This window comes from Aptenodytes forsteri, unplaced genomic scaffold (assembly GCF_000699145.1).
Source record: "Aptenodytes forsteri isolate BGI_AS27 unplaced genomic scaffold, ASM69914v1 Scaffold410, whole genome shotgun sequence".
In the NCBI taxonomy this organism is placed as follows: domain Eukaryota; kingdom Metazoa; phylum Chordata; class Aves; order Sphenisciformes; family Spheniscidae; genus Aptenodytes; species Aptenodytes forsteri.
In genome coordinates this window covers 927,718-945,227 of record NW_008793958.1, presented here as the reverse complement: position 1 = coordinate 945,227, position 17,510 = coordinate 927,718, and the positions used below count along the sequence as shown (strand labels likewise).

At 39.9% G+C, this 17,510-nt stretch overlaps 1 protein-coding gene across 1 annotated transcript; it reads left to right on the top strand.

Annotated features, from left to right (window-relative positions):
• Positions 1–3,336: 3,336 nt before the first annotated feature.
• Positions 3,337–16,169, top strand: PCNX4 (pecanex homolog 4 (Drosophila)). The gene is made up of 10 exons (XM_019473493.1): positions 3,337–4,058; positions 5,701–5,880; positions 5,972–6,486; positions 7,325–7,425; positions 7,574–7,696; positions 7,961–8,324; positions 10,928–11,031; positions 11,478–12,514; positions 13,109–13,295; positions 13,661–16,169. The coding sequence occupies exons 1-10, from the start codon at positions 3,370–3,372 to the stop codon at positions 13,910–13,912; spliced, it is 3,552 nt and encodes a 1,183-aa protein (XP_019329038.1). The 5' UTR covers positions 3,337–3,369; the 3' UTR covers positions 13,913–16,169.
• Positions 16,170–17,510: the final 1,341 nt, after the last annotated feature.

Below are 17,510 nucleotides of genomic sequence, written 5' to 3'. Positions count from 1 at the left end.
CGGTCGGGGGAGGCAGCGCGTCCTGCCTGGCTCTGCCTGACCGGCGTTGCCCTCCCCTGGGTTTGCCCACCGGCCGTGCCTCGACGGGCCCGGTGGCTGCCTGGCTCCCCGTCCCCTTCGGAGTTAAAAACAGCAGAGGCTTTATTTTTGGTCGCTTGGTTGATTATTTCTTCTCCTGCAGAAGATGCAGGGGGGAAAAGTAGCTGGGTAGAAAGTGTGGTGGCTCTGGTGGGAGCCCATCTCGTCAGGTGCAGAGGTGTCTCGGGAAGAAGGTGGTCTGCAGCCCTTCCCAAAGCGGTCCCGGGATGCTCTTCCCATAATGAGCACGTCGGCCTAAAATGCTTCGTCCCCAGTCTCACTGGGGGATGGCATCGACGCTGTTGAGGAGAGGCCCCCAGCCTGCTCCGCCTGGCTCCTGGGTTGGAAGCTGGCCTGCAGCACAGCTGAATCTTTAACCACGGAGTAGGGGTGCGGGTGTCTGGGCACGTAGGTGGGTAGAGGGTGCGTCTGGGTTTGCCTGGACAGGGACTGTCCGCAGCTCCCCCTGCACCTCCCACGCTGGCGTTCATCCCTCCTGTGCTAGCAGGTGGTTTATAACCTTAGTCTTGCGTGAAAAGACCTCGAAGACCACTGAGGTAAGTATTTTTAAGCCTTATGTGCTTCATCAGCTTAGATGGCTGAGAACTGTACACGTGTTGTTCTGTAATCTGCTTGAAGTAAAACCAAACCGCACTGAGCTGATCCACTGTCAGTGGACGTGAAGGATGATGTTCATTCAGATAAAAATTCATGGCCTCCTGTGAGCTTCTGCCTGAATTTGAGCAAGATTTGCTTTGTTTCCTTTTATAATAAGGACATAGAGAGAATATTGGTGGGGGTGAACATGTTAAATGACTTTATGGTGTTAAAGTCCTTTTACCATCCTTGTTATGATAGTATCTAAGTCGCATGGATCCCTGCTGGTGATAACAAACTGTTGTGGTGCGGATTGTTTGGGTAACCAGGCAAGTTGTCAAAGTCAGGCCAGGCCTGTATGTTAGGAATGTATATTGAAGCCAGGTCCTGTAAACACTCACTAATGTGTGGAGTCTTGTTGCTAGGGCTTTGCACAGAAATAAGGAGACACGCATGAGCGCCTCTTTGAAGTCCTAATGTGCTACCTGACTGTTTGGAAGCCAGGAGGATAGTCGAGGGTATTGTTTCCATAGTTTGTGAGCTGACGTCTTGGGATTTTCATTTATAAATAAATTCACATCTTTTTATGGCTCTTTTTGGAGTATAGCCAAGTAGAACTATATTGTTTATGTGCGTAGATTTTTGTGTCACACACAAAGATGTCTTTTGTTTATACAGAAACTGTAAGAGGAATGTTTTGTTAACATTTTTTTAACAATATAAACTGACAAACACAAATGCAGACTAGAACTTGAAACAGAAATAGCCCTTCTTAGAGCAGAAAAACACAGCTGCCAGAAAACTGTTTTTCAAGGAAAACTATGCACCTTTTGGTTCTATGTTTCTTTTAAAACTCAGCGTCTATCATTTACATGCATATAAATCTTCTACTGCATGTAACTTTCACAGCAACTTAGTTTCATGCCTATGCAGCCCTCTAAACAGTGTTTCTTTTTCTAAACAAGATTGGCTGAATTGTGATTTTTTTTTTTTTAATTACGTTTGAAATTTGTTTTTAGTTGGGTGTGTCCCTGTTACAGTTTAAAATTCCTGAGCTGACTGCAATGAATTCCCCTTTCCATTGTCAACATGTGTCTTTTCCATTAAGACTGGCTACTGCCTTCTCCTTCCCTTAAGAAACTTTCAATGGCTTGAAATAGTATGACCAAAAAACCTCTATGTTTTCAAATTCCATGTTCAGTATTCTATAAGATAATAATAGTAATTCCACAGCCTATGTGGAGAGTAGTTACAGAGCCTGTGGGGTCCTGCTTTTCATTGTGGAGTGTATTGGCTTAGTGGACCCCGAACGCAAATTTCCAGTCGTGATAATGCATACGAATGGCCTCTGATCTCTCTCATTTGCACTGTTTCTAACTTAGTCCGGTGATGACCGGTATCTACCTGCAGTCCAGTGATTGATATCTGTTTAAATGTAAGGAGTAAATTGTTCTCGGAAGCGCCTAAAAACATTTGGTATTGTATAAAGGGATCATAGTAGTTTGGAAACTCCACGGCAGCCGAGTGTTTAGTTTTTAATATATCAGCAATGATGGCTAATACGTATTCATCAGATTATACAGGTCCAGTAGAAGAAAGTCAGAATTTCAGTACTTGTACATCTCCTAATGTACACCAACATCTCTTTTTTAGAATTATTATTAATGAAGTGCTTTGGCACTGTATTTTTGTGCTGTTTTTCTACCCTGTCTCTTAGCTTGAGTATTTCTACTTGTCATTCATAGATTCTTGCTTTTGTGACTAGTAGCATAAAATGATATTTGAATATCGTAGTTACCATCTTACATTCATTATTTCTACATTGCCTGATCCTCTCTAAATAGGTATTCATATCTGATTTCTATGTGATGATTCACTCTGAATGTTTACAGGTATCTTTTTTCCTTTTTTCAGCTTTCTCCATTGACATACAGAAGAATATATGCCGATTCTGCTACAACTCACAAGTATTGTGTTTATTTTTTTTTATTTTCTGTTTTAGGAAGCAAAAAGTGAACTGTTTATTTTATGCCTTGTGTAGTGCTTAGTACAGTGCCTGTTCTGCAACTAGGCTGTGTAGGGAGGACAGTGAAAATGCTGATGTGGAAAACAGTTTTTAATGCTTCTACTATTTTTTTTAAAGATAGTTTATTTCATAAGGCTTTGATTTTTACAGGGAACTCGGTGTGACTGTATCCTTGTGCTTATGTGGCTATTCACTGAAATCACTGACTCTTCTGTTTGTACATGGAAATCCTTAACAGGATTAATTGGAATTAGAGGTCTGTGGCAAGACGTGATTGGAATCAGACCGGATGGAAAAAATTTTGGGTTTAGGAAGGTGTTCTGGTGCGGAGATGAGTTGGTTTTATCATCTCCCAAGAACAGATTATATGTTTTATTTGCTGCCTAAAGCTTCAGATCATGAACGTATTCTTTATTTTAAAATAGGTAGTCTTTTTCCATTTTAGGTGTTTGCTTAGTAGTCGTATTCTAGCAGATTCTGTGGGTGCTTTAGGATGATGTCTACTAACACTAATATGTCAGAATTCCAATATAACTTGGTAAATGAAAATAGGGCAAAAGAATTCCCTGGCTAAGTTCCGAGTTCCAGATTCAGTAATGTTTCCGTCTTTTTCTTTCTGTTCTCTTACAGGAAAAATGATATTCATCCAGCATTCCTGAATAATAAGAATGGGTCCAGATGTACCTCTGCTGAATGATTACAAACAGGAGTTCTTCTTGAAGCGCTTTCCACAGACTGTGCTGGGAGGTCCCCGGTTTAAATTAGGCTATTGTGCCCCTCCTTACATATATGTGAATCAGATTATTCTTTTCTTGACGCCATGGGTTTTGGGAGGAGTAGGAACACTTTTGTACCAGTTAGGCATTATGAAAGACTATTATACTGCAGCACTTTCAGGAGGACTGATGTTTGTTACTGCACTCATTCTTCAGATGACAAATCTGTATGCAAAACAGAAAACAGTGAGAGTAGAAAGAATGCAAATTCAGAATACCCTAACAGATGAAGATGAGTTTGAATTTTCCAGCTGTGTAGGTTCAGAGACAGTAAAATTTATTATTCCTGGCAAGAAGTATATAATCAACACTGTATTCCATTCCCTTCTGGCAGGGGTATTGTGTGGGTTGGGCACTTGGTATTTGCTGCCAGACAGAATAACCTTGCTGTATAGCAACATTGGAGGAACTGTTATGATCTTTGTATTTGGATGGGTGACTATATGTATAGGAGAGTATTCGTTAATCATAAATACAGCTACCGAAACAGCTACTTTCCAAGCACTGGATACTTACGAAATCACTGCTCTGATGAGACCTTTCTATATTTTTGTCTTTATTGCAGTGGATCTTGCACACAGGTAAACCTAATACGGCATTTAGCTAATAAAAGGAACGGTTATTCTGTATATTTTTGATGAAAAAGATGAAATTATTCTTCTGAGGAAAATTTATTTTGAGATTTTAATCAACTGTAGGAACTCCAAAGAAAGAAGCTAGAAGAGTGTATGGTAAAAATTGATGCTCTACACTGTGCATAAAAGGTTGTTGTTAAATTTTTATAGCATTCCATGTAAATTCGGAGGAGCAGTTTCGAAGTAAGGGACAGCTAAAATTATCTTCTAGTGTCAATCTCAGTATTTTTGTACAAGAGCATTTGCATCAACATCCTTTTAAAGGGTATGTTTTCAAAAAACATCTTCCTGATCTGGAGCCATAGATGTAAACACTGCAAACTTCAGGAGCACTGGATTTATATCCAGGATTTGTCCTGGAATATTTTCTAATTTAATCTCTGCAAAGTGATTGCAGAGGGTTATAAATTACACGCAAAAAAAGACGTAAATTTGGTTTTTATGAGTGGATAAGCAAATGTGAACGTTACTGTATCTTTGTTATATGGATTTTGCACATGGATTTTTAAATGCTTTTGTAATACAAAAGAACTATGTCAGTCTACAAATAGGAGACTTTTATATTTCCACTTTTTAGATGAGTGTCTTAGCTAAAGTATTTGTAGACTCTCTTAAAGCAAGATGCTTTTAGATTTACTTTATGCATTCTTTCTCCCTGTCGGGTGATATTTATATCACTTTTGTCACATGTACATATTTTATGGTTGGGGTACTTCAAATGCATTAAAAAAAAAAAAAGCATGTTTGATTTTACTAGTTTTGCACTTGGAGATGTCTTTGTTAATGATATACCCTAGTTGCCTCTTCAATTATGATACGAAAATTATACTCGTGGTCTTGGACCCCAAATTCCTCTAAATTCCTGAGGAGAAAATTAAGACATTCTTTAAATTCCTGACAAAATGCCTTTGAAGCTTACTTACTTACTCGGTAAGAAGTAGAGAGAAATGAAATATCTTAGCAGTCCACCTTTAACTTAACTAGCTAGCTGGTGAACTACATATGGCTTAGAATTTATGCAGATTTCTAATACTGATCTTTGTTTTTTTACAGGAAGATTTTAATACTTTTATGTAGAAAATAACATTTTATATTCCTAAAGAGAGTGTATCTCTTGGTGTACAGGCAACGTGCCGGTTCTTTCCGTGTTAAGGCTTGCATCTTGGGTCTCGTACTTGCGTAAAGTTTCACTTTTGTAATGCTGAAAAAATACTTAGCATTTTTTTGTTAAACGGTTGAGAGCCTGTGGACCTTTCTTTTTGCACAACTATTTCTTGAGTGTATTATCACAACAGTATCAAAACAATTAGGATACTTGCATCACTCGATTCATCTGCATAATCTGAAGGCTTCAAATCTTTTGAATGAAAAATTAGCCTGTGTTCTGATGTTCTAATTAGTGTATTACTGCCCCAAGCATAAATGTATGTCCTTATTTTTCCTTTTAAAAGATACTAGTTGAGGTTTTGTGGATTGACTATGTAATGTTTATACTTCTGGATTTGCTGTAGTAGTTAAACAAAAAGTCTTCCCACACATCAATTATCTTTCCTTCACAGAAGTCAAATACATTTCTTCTTTTATCCAGGTTTGCTGTCAACACAGCCATTCTAGAACAGACAAACCAGATTTTGCACATCATATTTCTTTTTCTGCCGTTCTTGTGGGCAATGGGAATTCTGCCCCCGCTTGACGCGCTTTTTCTATGGGGAATGGAACAACTGTTGGAGTTTGGACTAGGAGGTTCACCTATGTCAAGTAACACAAAGTAAATGTTGTTTATATAATTGTAAAATATATCAATATTGTTTATAACCTTTTTCTTTTCAAGCAAATCTTTTTTATTTTCTCCTTCACAGGTTATTAGTAATGTTTCTCATTTCTGCTGGAACAGCAATAGCATCGTATTTCATTCCCAGCACTCTCGGTGTGATCCTCTTCATGACTGGATTTGGGTTCATACTGAGTCTTAACCTAAGCGAGATTGGGTTTGCCTTCAAACACACCATGATCAGCCATTTAGCCTCCAGCAAATCTAAAAATATGCACAGAGGTCTTAGAATACAATTTGGGTGGAGGGAATTTATTTTTTATTTGACCGTATTGACATTTGCTCTCATAGAAGTTAGCCTGCTGCATCAATTTGCAGGCTTTTCATCATTTTCCAAAGCCAGTCCTCAGGCTATAGCGAGTTACATTCTGATCATATTACTTATAATTATGTGGCTTCTTAGAGAGATTCAGAGAGTGTACTTGTTTGGAGTCTTCCGAAACCCCTTTTATCCAAAGGATGTCAGGACTGTGACTGTGTTCATGGAGAAGCAAAGAAGGCTAATGAAAGTTGGTGTTGTCAGGAGGATTTTACTAACACTAGGTAGGAATACGCACTGTCTGTTGTTTGTTAGATGATGCTTGTAGGAAGATTGAAACAACGCTAGAATTACTCTATGTGCAAGATTCTATGAATGAACTAAGAAAAACCAAGTAGCTGGAAATATTTGTTGATGTTTTGCTAAATTGTGCATTGAGGTCAAAATTACTGCTTCAGAGTATTTGGAAGTGATTAGTGATTTTTATTTATTTCTTTTTTAGGGGTAAAGCTAAAAAGTTGAGCTTTCTAAAAGTCCAGTTCAGAAAGCAAGGCCTTTTAAAGGATTTTAGTTATAACATCAGTACTCACTTTTGAAAAATGGCTCTTGTAGATTTTTTAAAAGGAACTCGGAAACAAAAGTGAGTTGAGAGTCTTCAAGCTGACTAAATATTTGGTTTTTCCAACTTGCTAGTAAAGGGAACAGTCTCCTTTCTGGTAGGTTAGGGACAAACGTATCTACTTTGGGGGAACCAAAATTTGATCACAATTATTTAATGTTATAAAGAAGCCTCAGTTTGGGGAAGTGGATTGATGAGTGCTATTCCCATGTTTATTTTTACTTATTTGAGTATTCCCCTTCTCTTGGGAAAACAAACAAACAACAAAAAAGTAATAGCAAGTAACAACTAAGCATCGACGTAAATGTTTGCCATCTTGGGCCATTAGTGCAAATACACTGTTTGATATCCCGGAAGTGTAATACAAAGAGGAGTTTGCAATAATGAAGGGAAGAGTTCTCTTTTTACACCAAGATTTCCATTCTGCAATAAGACTGCTTGCCTCTGTAGACTTTAATTATGTTTTCGAAAGGAAATCAATGATTCTCTTATTTCAATTACAGTGTCTCCGTTTGCAATGATAGCGTTCCTGTCACTAGACCGTTCGCTACAAAATCTTCATTCTGTGTCTGTTTGCATTGGATTCACAAGAATATTTAGGATGGTAATTTGAATTTTAAATATGTTAGCCTAAGAAATTCTCGTCTACATGATTTAAGTATGAAGGTGACTTGGAAGAAATATTCCAGGTCATGAAAGCAGAGATAGATAAATACATTTTTAAATGTATGTCTAACATATCTCTATTTTAGGTCTGGCAGAATACAGAAAATGCCTTACTGGACATAGTGGTTGTGTCAATAGCACAAATGTTGGTGTTTAATCCAGACCTCTGGTGGAACAGGAGCCTTGATACAGGAATCAGACTCTTGCTGGTAATTGTCATAATGTAAATTGAAGCAGATAGTTGTCACTTAAAGTCTTTGTTTCCTTGCTCTCCCCTATTAGAGAATTGCAGAGTCCAGGACCTAGCAAACAGAAGCTAAAAAACTGTGTACTAAGTTTATACGCTCAAATACCAGTCAATGATAATCACGCTTTCTTTTCTTAAAATCATTGTAGATAAGGCAGCTTTGGCAGTGCTGAATATGATACGATACAGCATACAGATAAACGTGCTTGTTGTATGTATCTTGCAGGTTGGTATCCTACGGGATCGACTGCTTCAGTTTGTCTCAAAGTTGCAGTTTGCCATAGCTATTCTTTTGACATCGTGGACAGAGAAAAAACAACGTCGTAAATCTACCGCCACCTTAATCACACTCAATGTCGTTTTCCTCCCGATCCTGCTGACCTTCGTCGCCATCTCTGCGCTCCTTTCTTCTCCCTTGCTGCCGCTCTTCACGCTACCGGTATTTTTGATTGGGTTTCCTAGGCCTATCCGAAGCTGGCCAGGACCTGTGGGCGCTACAGCGTGCGTTTGCTCCGATACCGTGTACTACCAGCAGATGGTTCCAAGTCTGGCTGTTGCTCTGCAGTCTGCATTAGCAGCCGGTAGCCTAGGTAGGTACGCTAGCAACACTGTGAAGGAATGTAGCTAAATATTTTAGGAAACATGATTTTTCTGGAGAACAGGAGAATCACAGCATCTGATTTAAACCACATTTCACGGCGTAGGTTAAATCTTGATATTCAGAGATTGCTCAACTGAGGAAAAAGTGATTACTTTTATCCTTCTCATACAACTCTACTTGTTACATTCTTGTAAAAAAATAATTCTGGTTTGTTATCTTTAAAATAAGGAGAAACTAATGGTGATGAAACAGTATCAATCCTAATCTTTTTATACTGAACAAAAAAGGATGGTATGCATTCATCCCACCTAATTGGAAGCAATAAATTGAGGAGTTCTCTTGACAGACAGTGGAGAGAAGGAGGTGTGTCATACTGCTCTTTGTGCTTGTGTATGTATGTGTCTTTCTCTGCATCAATCCCGTTATTCAGGATCCAGAAGGTGACTTTGCTAATCTGGCTACGTTAATTAGGTATGGTGAATACGGACTGGATGTTTGTAAAATACATGATACAGCCTAACTAGCAGTAAACAGTTGAGAACAGAACCAGTTGGTAAGACTAAATGTCGTATCTTGTGCAGGCAGTTAGGGTAGGGTTGTAACAGGACTTGTGGTCTTAAAGCCTGTGAAAGACATCATGATGGGTATTTCACAGAATCATATAAACAGAGGTGAAGAAATGCAGAGTCTTTTTCCCAGCTGGAGACAGAATAACTCATAAAATTGAAGCTCATTTTCTTAAGAAACAGTCTTTGTGTAACCTAAATAATCAAAAGATTGTTGCCCTTAGACAAGAGGCAAATATTTACATAAGCCTCTTAGAAAATGGCTTATGACTAGAAAAAATGGACTAATATTTGAAGACAGTGGAAGTTAACCTTAATCACACTTTTCTGAAGACTATATGCAAGTGCTTTACTAGGAAACATTTGCTGCACTTTTAGTACGGGTGTAGAGAGAGGTATTAAAAAAATAAAACTAGGAAGCTATTTTCCTCTAAAGAAGAGAAACGCTTCAGTTTGTCTACTGCATCAGCCTATGTATTTTAGATGTAAATACATATTATATAAATCTGTTATATATCGGGGGGGGGAAGTCTTTTCTTTAATGGGAAAACCTGGGAATGAATGTCTTCAAGCAAGAAAAAATGTGGTGTTCTCAGATAAGTTCAAAATGAAGAGGTACCACTTTGTGTGTCTCTATTTTAATTTAAAACCATACTTTTTTCTGTGTAAAGGAGTTTTAGTAGCTTTAACAGCTAGCAAGAAAAGAATCAAAACCTTTGCAAAATGTTAGCAAGAAAATGCACTTCATTAGCTCAGTGGGATAGAAAAGGTTACTTAAATTTTAACTACAGCTTAATGGTTGGTTTCACTGGTTTCATCCTACAACATTCTAAAACTAAAATTCTCTGTGCAAGTGAATGGTCACTTGGATGTGAGTGACAGCAGAAGCAGGTCATAAACTGGCAGCAAATGTCATGCTTAAGACCGGCACCATTGTATTGGAGAAGTTGACAGTAGGCTATAACTTAAAAGACAGTATAACCACCAGTTGGTAGGAAGTTTGGTATTGCACTTTTTATTGAAATAGGTAGAAGAGAGAAAAAGTACCATTTTTTTTGGACATGTGTCATCTAATATTTACAGTGAGAGCCAGATTGTGGGATTTTTGAGTACTGATTACTTTGGTGTGTGATCTGAAGTTGTTCAGGACTTGATTTTCAAGTTCCAGTTTATTTTGCGTGGCTATATTTTTGGTGATATCAAATTTAATACAGTGGGATCAGATTTATTCCCACAGAGAGAGACAGAGGTATTTCAGAAAGACTACAGATGATTTCCACTGTTAGCGTTCAATGTGTATGATACTGATTCACAACTCCTCAAAGATGAGCAGGTGCTCTTGCTCTGCCTCTATTTATGTATCTGTAAAATGGGTGTGATTGTCATTGGTAAGCTGACACTTGAGCAGAATCGTTCACACTCTGGATTTCACATCCTAAGGGATATTTTCTAATCATTCTGGAACACAGACAGGTCAATTTAGGAACTGGTGATGTAGGTAACAAATCCTGTTGAGTTACGTTTTTATTTCTCCCATAACAAATAAACTTTGTACTCCACAGCAAATAGGGCCATTAAGATACTCATGTGCTAGATGATGATTCTTTAATGTATGCGGCAGTCATAAGAATTTTAGATCTCCAGGTGACATCAGTGGGAACTGCGTGGTTGGAAACGCAGCCAAAGATGATCTTTAATCATGAAAGTCGTCTCTACAAAGGGAATTGAGGGTGGGGTTGCTTAACCCTGGTCCAGTATGAATATTGGAGTCCTGCCGTTGTGTGAGGGTTTCCCAGTTTTCCACAGCTTTTTCAAAGATAGTACTACAATTTCAAGATCTAGCTTTGCAGCTAGTTTCTTTAAGGTTCTAGGGTACTAGTTAGCCCGTTTTAACTGATTTTGATGTTGATGCAAAAATATTTTGTGTTTGCAGTTGAATTCCCCAGTTGGCACGTAGAGAAGGTTTTCATCGCTATCATACTACAGTAATACCATAGTTTTTGTTTTGTTTTTTTTTCTTGTCTAGGTCTCTCTCTACCTGGATCACATTACTTGTGCCGTTTTCAGGATAGACTGATGTGGATATTGGTGCTAGAAAAAGGCTTTACTTACTGTGGTGTTAACATTAAGGTAACTGCATGCGAAGGACTGACATATTAACGTTTTGAAATCATGCAAATGTTTTGCTGTATAACAGTTCAGCAATATAACTAATTTACCTGATGTTACAGTCAATTTGTTAAGATGTTATTGCTATATTAACTAGTCTTGCAACTGATGTGCTTAGCAGATGTGACATTTTTTTTATCATCTAGCTTGTGACACGACATCTTTAATGAGCTGGCTAATAAGATCTGTATGAGGCAAAGATTTTTTTTTAAGACACTGATCTGTGTCTAATATTGCAGCGAGTGCTTTATCTCTAGTTAGATTTGTAGATTCAGTTGTGGAAATATTGACAACGGAACGTATCTTTATTTGTTCAGAAAAATTTTGTTGCAAGAAAACAGCTTGCTAGCATTTAAGGATATGTACTGGTGAAGACTAAAACCCAATTGTTTTCATTTATGCTTTAGGGACTAGAATTGCAGGAAACATCCTGTCATGCTGCTGAAGCTCACAGAGTTGATGAAATTTTTGAAATGGCCTTTGAACATCAGGAGCATGCAAAGATTCTCTCTCCTAATCACCATTTTGGACACATTTTGACTCCTTGTACTGTTCTACCTGTGCGGCTGTATTCCGATGCCAGAAGTGTGTTATCTGGAATAATTGACTCTCATGAGAATTTAAAGCATCTGAAAGATGATTTCATTAAAGTGCTTGTATGGATGCTTGTCCAGTACTGTTACAAAAAATCAAAAACATTGGAAAGCCCAGGCAATGCCGACAAGAGCAAAGGAGGATCACTTCCAGAAAATCCGCATAGCGGTGCAGTAGAAAGATCCAGGCCTCTGAGGGAAGAAGATAGCTTTAGTGTTGATACAATTGAGGACTGGACTGACGATAGTGACATTTTTGATCTTGAACCCAGTGGCAGACTGAAAGACAGAAAAGAACCTGGGCAGTTGGGAACTACACCAAAAGTACATCTGCCTATTCCAGGATCTGTAGAAACACGGAGCCAAGACGTCCCACAAGAAATGTCACCAGAAGATAAATTATACAGGGCTGTTGTGCTCGGGCTTCCTGCTGTAGACAAAGGGAAACAGCAAGAAGTTTTACCTCGGGTTGAATTTAGTTGCTGTTACTCAGAGCTATTGAGCATCCCTGAAGAATGGAGAACAGCCCCAGTGCCTACTTCCAAAGTCAATGAAATGAGGCAGAGGTTTCCAGAAGAGTGGTACCATTTCATTTTGAGTCAACTGGACTTCTTTCATCTGAAAGAAAAGCCTTCCAATTTACTTGAAGACCTTATGAAAGATAAAGCTTTGAAAGACTTATACATCCATGGAGTATTGTCGTGTTGTTTTGGTCTGTTTGGACTGGATAACACCGTGCCTGCCCCGAGCCATGTGTTCAGAGCGTACACTGGTGGTATTCCATGGTCTGTTGGTTTGGACTGGCTAACTGGCAAACCAGAGCTATTCCAACTTGCATTAAAAGCATTCAGGTAAAAGAAAAATATTCCTTCAGATTATAAAAATTATATAAAGAGTCCTGTGCTTTGAAAGTAAGTATCACTTCACTAAGAGTAGTTCGTGTTAAAACCATATCATTTAAATATATTTGTAGCTTCTTCCTCCACAAATATTGCCTGTAACCCCAGGCAGCGAAGACTGTGATACGGAGATTCCTTCCTTCTTCCCTTCCCCACAGCAGCTGCCTCCAGCACTGGAAACCCAGCGCGTTAAGTGGGGAAAAACCAACCCATTGTTGTTGTCCCCATAATCTAAGAGAATTGTGATGGGGTTAGATGTTTGGCACTTTCCATTATCAGGCGGCGGTAACAGCGTTTGAGGTGAATGAAAGATGTTTAAGCTAATGTGTTTTACATCTGGGTGAGCTAAAAGCATACCCATGCTAACTTCCAGTGACTCAGCTGACAAGCAGTGGCTTACAAAGTCGCTAGCGCTCGGTAACATTCGATGGTGCCTCTCTGCCTTTTCTAGCCTGAAGAAGCTGTCTTCCTCCTGTCTTTTGCTGAGGCTTTCTTCCTCCTGTCTCTTGCTGCACAGCTTACTGTATGGCTTTTTGTACCTTTCAGATACACTTTTAAACTTATGGTTGACAAAGCAAGCCTGGGTCCGGTTGAGAACTTCAAAGAGCTGGCTAACTATCTGGAAGAATATGAAAACGATTGGTACATCGGACTGGTATCAGATCTTGAGTGGCAGCAAGCGGTTCTTCAGGAAAAGCCATACCTTTTTTCACTGGGCCACGATCCAAACATGGTAAGAAATAAAATGACTGGTAGGCAGGATCAAACTTTGGGGTTCTCTTCCACTGCTTTTTTTTCTTTTTGTGTTCCAAAACATGAAGGCTGTGCAACCAAAGTTTATGTTTGTACTAGACAGGAGCCAACATCGCTGTTGTTGAAAATCACACCGCGTTGTTCTTCAGATGCAGCAATATTTCCTGGCTATCTTCCTAGATGGAAGAACTGAACCAAGGAGACTAGTTTATACACTTTGTCATTTTTAAAGGGACGATATTCATAGTATGTAGCCCCAAAGCTTCATTTAGTGCTTTGTAACCTAAATGCTTGTGTATCTTCTCGGAGAACGTACTGAACACTTTGATCTGTTTGTTCTTAAAGGGAATTTACACTGGGCGAGTCCTCACTCTTCAGGAACTGTTAGTACAAGTGGGAAAACTTAATGACGAAGCTGTCCGAGGTCAGTGGGCAAATCTGTCCTGGGAGCTGCTGTATGCTACAAATGATGATGAAGAACGTTACAGCATCCAGGCACACCCCGTTCTTCTGCGAAACCTTACTGTGCAAGCTGCGGACCCGCCTCTTGGCTACCCCATTTATTCATCAGAACTTCTGCATCTGCCTCTGTTCTAGAATGTCTGTAGCACTTTTTGTTGTTGTTGTTGTTATTATTATTATTTTGTATTTTCCATCTGCATGTTGGGAATCAAACGTTCATGCCACATGTATGCACTACAAGTAAGATTTTACTCTCAAAATGGCGTTGGATGGCAGTGCCAAGCCAGCGTACGTCATTGGCACAGAAATGGTGCTAGCCAGGGCCTTCAGCAGGCAGGGAGTTTTGAACCGTTTTCTTGCTGCTGGAACGTGTGAGACACCATTGCCAGTGTGGCTGGTGAGCCGGGAGATGCTGAAATTCTCTTCTCCAGTTTAGAGAAGAGCAGCATAATTCTGATCATTAACTATTTTTGGTGCATTCTGATTTTTTTTTTTATATTTGTTTTTTCTTTTTAATAGTTGGACAGGTGACTTGCACTGACGGTCAGGTTACAGCTCACTGTAGTACCGTCAACCGCAGAGTTGGTAACCAAAGTGTACATACGACTATTTATATGACTTTTTTTTTTTTTCTTATTCTGGCCATTTTATATTGGACTTGAGTTCAGTTTTAGCATTTGTTATAATATATGACTTTAGCTGATCTTCCTTAGTTGTAGTAAGTTATCAGCTATGCTTTAACAAAGTAAGTTGTAAGGGACAATTTTTACCAAAGTACTTGATTTGGGGGCAAAGAGAATGTCTATAAAACAGTGTGCGTTCTGACACATTAATAACCCGCGTGACCTACCGATGAAAGTAAACGTGTGTAATTAGGGGAGAGAAGGAATTTAAGTCCAAATGGATTAATTTTATTTCCTTCCTCCAGTATCCTTGTATTTTATACATAGAAATACGTGTTGTTTTTGCAACCTATGCCCGCATCCCTGACCGGTCTTCCACAAACACAGTGAGAGCTTGATGGTGATGGGGGGGAGGGAATCCGGCTGGCTGTGCCAGAATTAATTTTTTTTTTTTTTTTTTTTAGCCTTAGCAGAGGTTAGAACAGAATTTGGCAATTAGTTTGTAATATTACAGGTCTCCTTGAAAACAGGTCTGGGTCAGCTCTCCAGTGGCTTGTTTATGCTGTTCGTTACCACCAGTCATTAGCACATAAATGTGTTTTCTCTGTAGATGAGTAGTTACGGTGTCGTTACTGCTGGCATATGCCGAGCAGGGTGTAGGTAGTTGTCTTCCTTTAACCTGTAGAATTAATTTAAATCAGGTCTCTGTAACTGAATTAGTACTGGTTTAGAATACTCAGGGTTGTATAATTTGGAGCGCGTTTATTACTTTTACTCGTCACCTTTAAGACCTTTTTGTATCAGATAAAATTTGTCACAGGACTGTGGACTGTGTACTTGGCTATTAGCTGTTTCTTTTGATCGGTGACCATAAATGATTTTCAAAAAATATGCAAACCTTGTAGTGGAATTCGGAGGTGGTAAGGAAACGCCTGTCAAACTCCATGGTATAAGACTTCAACGTACAGGATGAAGTTCACACAGAACGTTAATGGAAGCAGCTTTTAAACGGGGATTGTTTGGTGTGCGGGAGCGTAAATAACAAAGTGCTGATAACCTAAAATCACCTTGCCTGGCCGTGGGCTGTATCTGGCGACAGAGAGTCATGGAAACTGATCTGGAAGGGGCTTTGAGAGAGCACCTATTTCAGCTCCCTCTCGAAAGGAACTACTCCTGGCAAATGTTTAATCTGATTTAAAACTTTCAATACCAGGAGTATCATGAACTTGTCAAGTGGTTTGCTCCAGTTCTTTGCTGTTCTTACAGCAGTTGGAAAGTTTGGGGTTTTTTTCCCTAAATCTAGTTAAACCTCCCTGCCTTATTGTAAGCCTCTTACTGCTTGTCTTCTGTAAGGTCACAGAAAACTTAATTACCTTTTTTTTGCAGCAGCAGTCTTTCATTTGAAGATGGTTATAATTTCTGCCCTCGTTCTTTGTCTTCTGCAAAGCGAATAAACTAGTTGAGAAAAAACTGAAGAGAGCTGTGATCTTTTTCTCCTGCTTTCCCCTGGTTCTCTCCGTCTGGTACCCAGCCTTCTTGAAAAGTGTTGCTGGTAACTGGCCCTGGCGCTCCAGCAGAGATCTCGATTGGTACCAGATGGAGGAACCGAATTAGCGATGTGCAGAATTCCTCTTTGCGCGTAGGAATGTGGAGTCGGGCTCTAACGCACTGTAACATCCTGTCCCTGCTCTCGCAGGCAGCGTGTCCTACAGCCCCTTATTCGTTAAGGTACGGAGCCAGTTCACACGTTCCAGTATGTTTTGCAACAGTATGACCCCGATTCATGTTACGATTTTTCTGTAACCCTCTTTAGATTCTGTTTTTGGCAGAACCACTAGTAACAGCCTCTTGTTCTGCATCGCGAATCTGTGCAGCTGAGTGCCCCTGTGAAGTGTGCTGTTTTGTTTGCGCGCTCTTGAACTGTGTCCTGTTTGTTTTGGAGCATTTCTTTGATTTGTCAGGAATTTAGAGCACCTTGAAGCCTGGCCTTGTCTGCAGCTCTTGTAAGCATACAATATATGCCGCTATTCGGATCACCGATGGAATACTGCGACTGGACAATATCTAGGACTGAGCTTATGACAGCCCCCCCCACTTCCCCGTGGGACCACCGCGAACTGCTCTGTTTTCTAACCAGCCGTGTGCATCAGCTTTACTGTAATTCTTATCAACACCTACTCGGCTTTACAGATTGCAATGTTCATCACACAAAAGTAAGCGTAAGACACCAAGGTCCCTGTCATCTCTACTGTCGCTCCTTCCATGCTGTTCCTTTGTGTGCTGGTGGTAGCAATCGCACAGTCCGTGAAGGTGGGTCTGTGTTTGCGTGTCCAGCAGCCACTGTCCTTAGCTCAAGCAAGAGAAGTGAACTCCTCTTTGAGCACAAAGGCTTACGCTTTTTTTGGTAGAGAAAAAGCAAGGAAACCTGTATATAAATGGGAGAGCGAGCCTTCCGCTGTGTGCAATACTGCCAAGCCTTCTGTGGACTAGAGGGTGGAGGCTAACTGGAGGATGGGTGACCATCATCTGCACGGTGTGCAATACTGCCAAGCCTTCTGTGGACAAGAGGGTGGAGGCTAAAGCATCCTGTGACCATCATCTGCACAGGTGTTGTATTAAGAGTAGCTGCATTTGTCATGCAGGCTTACTGCTGCCTCTTTAACTGCGGTTTGTGAAATGTGCCGCAGGAACTGGCGCGTTAGCCGGTGACATGAACCTTCCGCTCCTCCAGAACAGCACGAGACGAGACACTTGTCGTCATTTGATCAGTCTGTCTTCTTTTTTTCCAGACAGTAGTTTCCATCTTTGTTAAATGTCATGTTAAAAACGTCACCCTTGGCTTGGTCTCTGCTACGGTTGGAAAGTTGGTGTGTTTTTAGTGCACTGCCTTTTGGAGATCTGTCTATTTAACGTCCCAGATACAAGAATTTTTCCTAACTGGATAGTCTGTGGCCTGAGGTACATCCAAATATTTCCGAGGCCTTTGTCAACAGCAAGGTCACCAAGCTTGTAAGTACAGACGAGTTACCACCACAGGGGTACTTCTGGCTAACGGTTGAATTGGGTGTCAATGGGATGGTAAACGTTTTAAAAAGTGCAGTCCTCAGTTC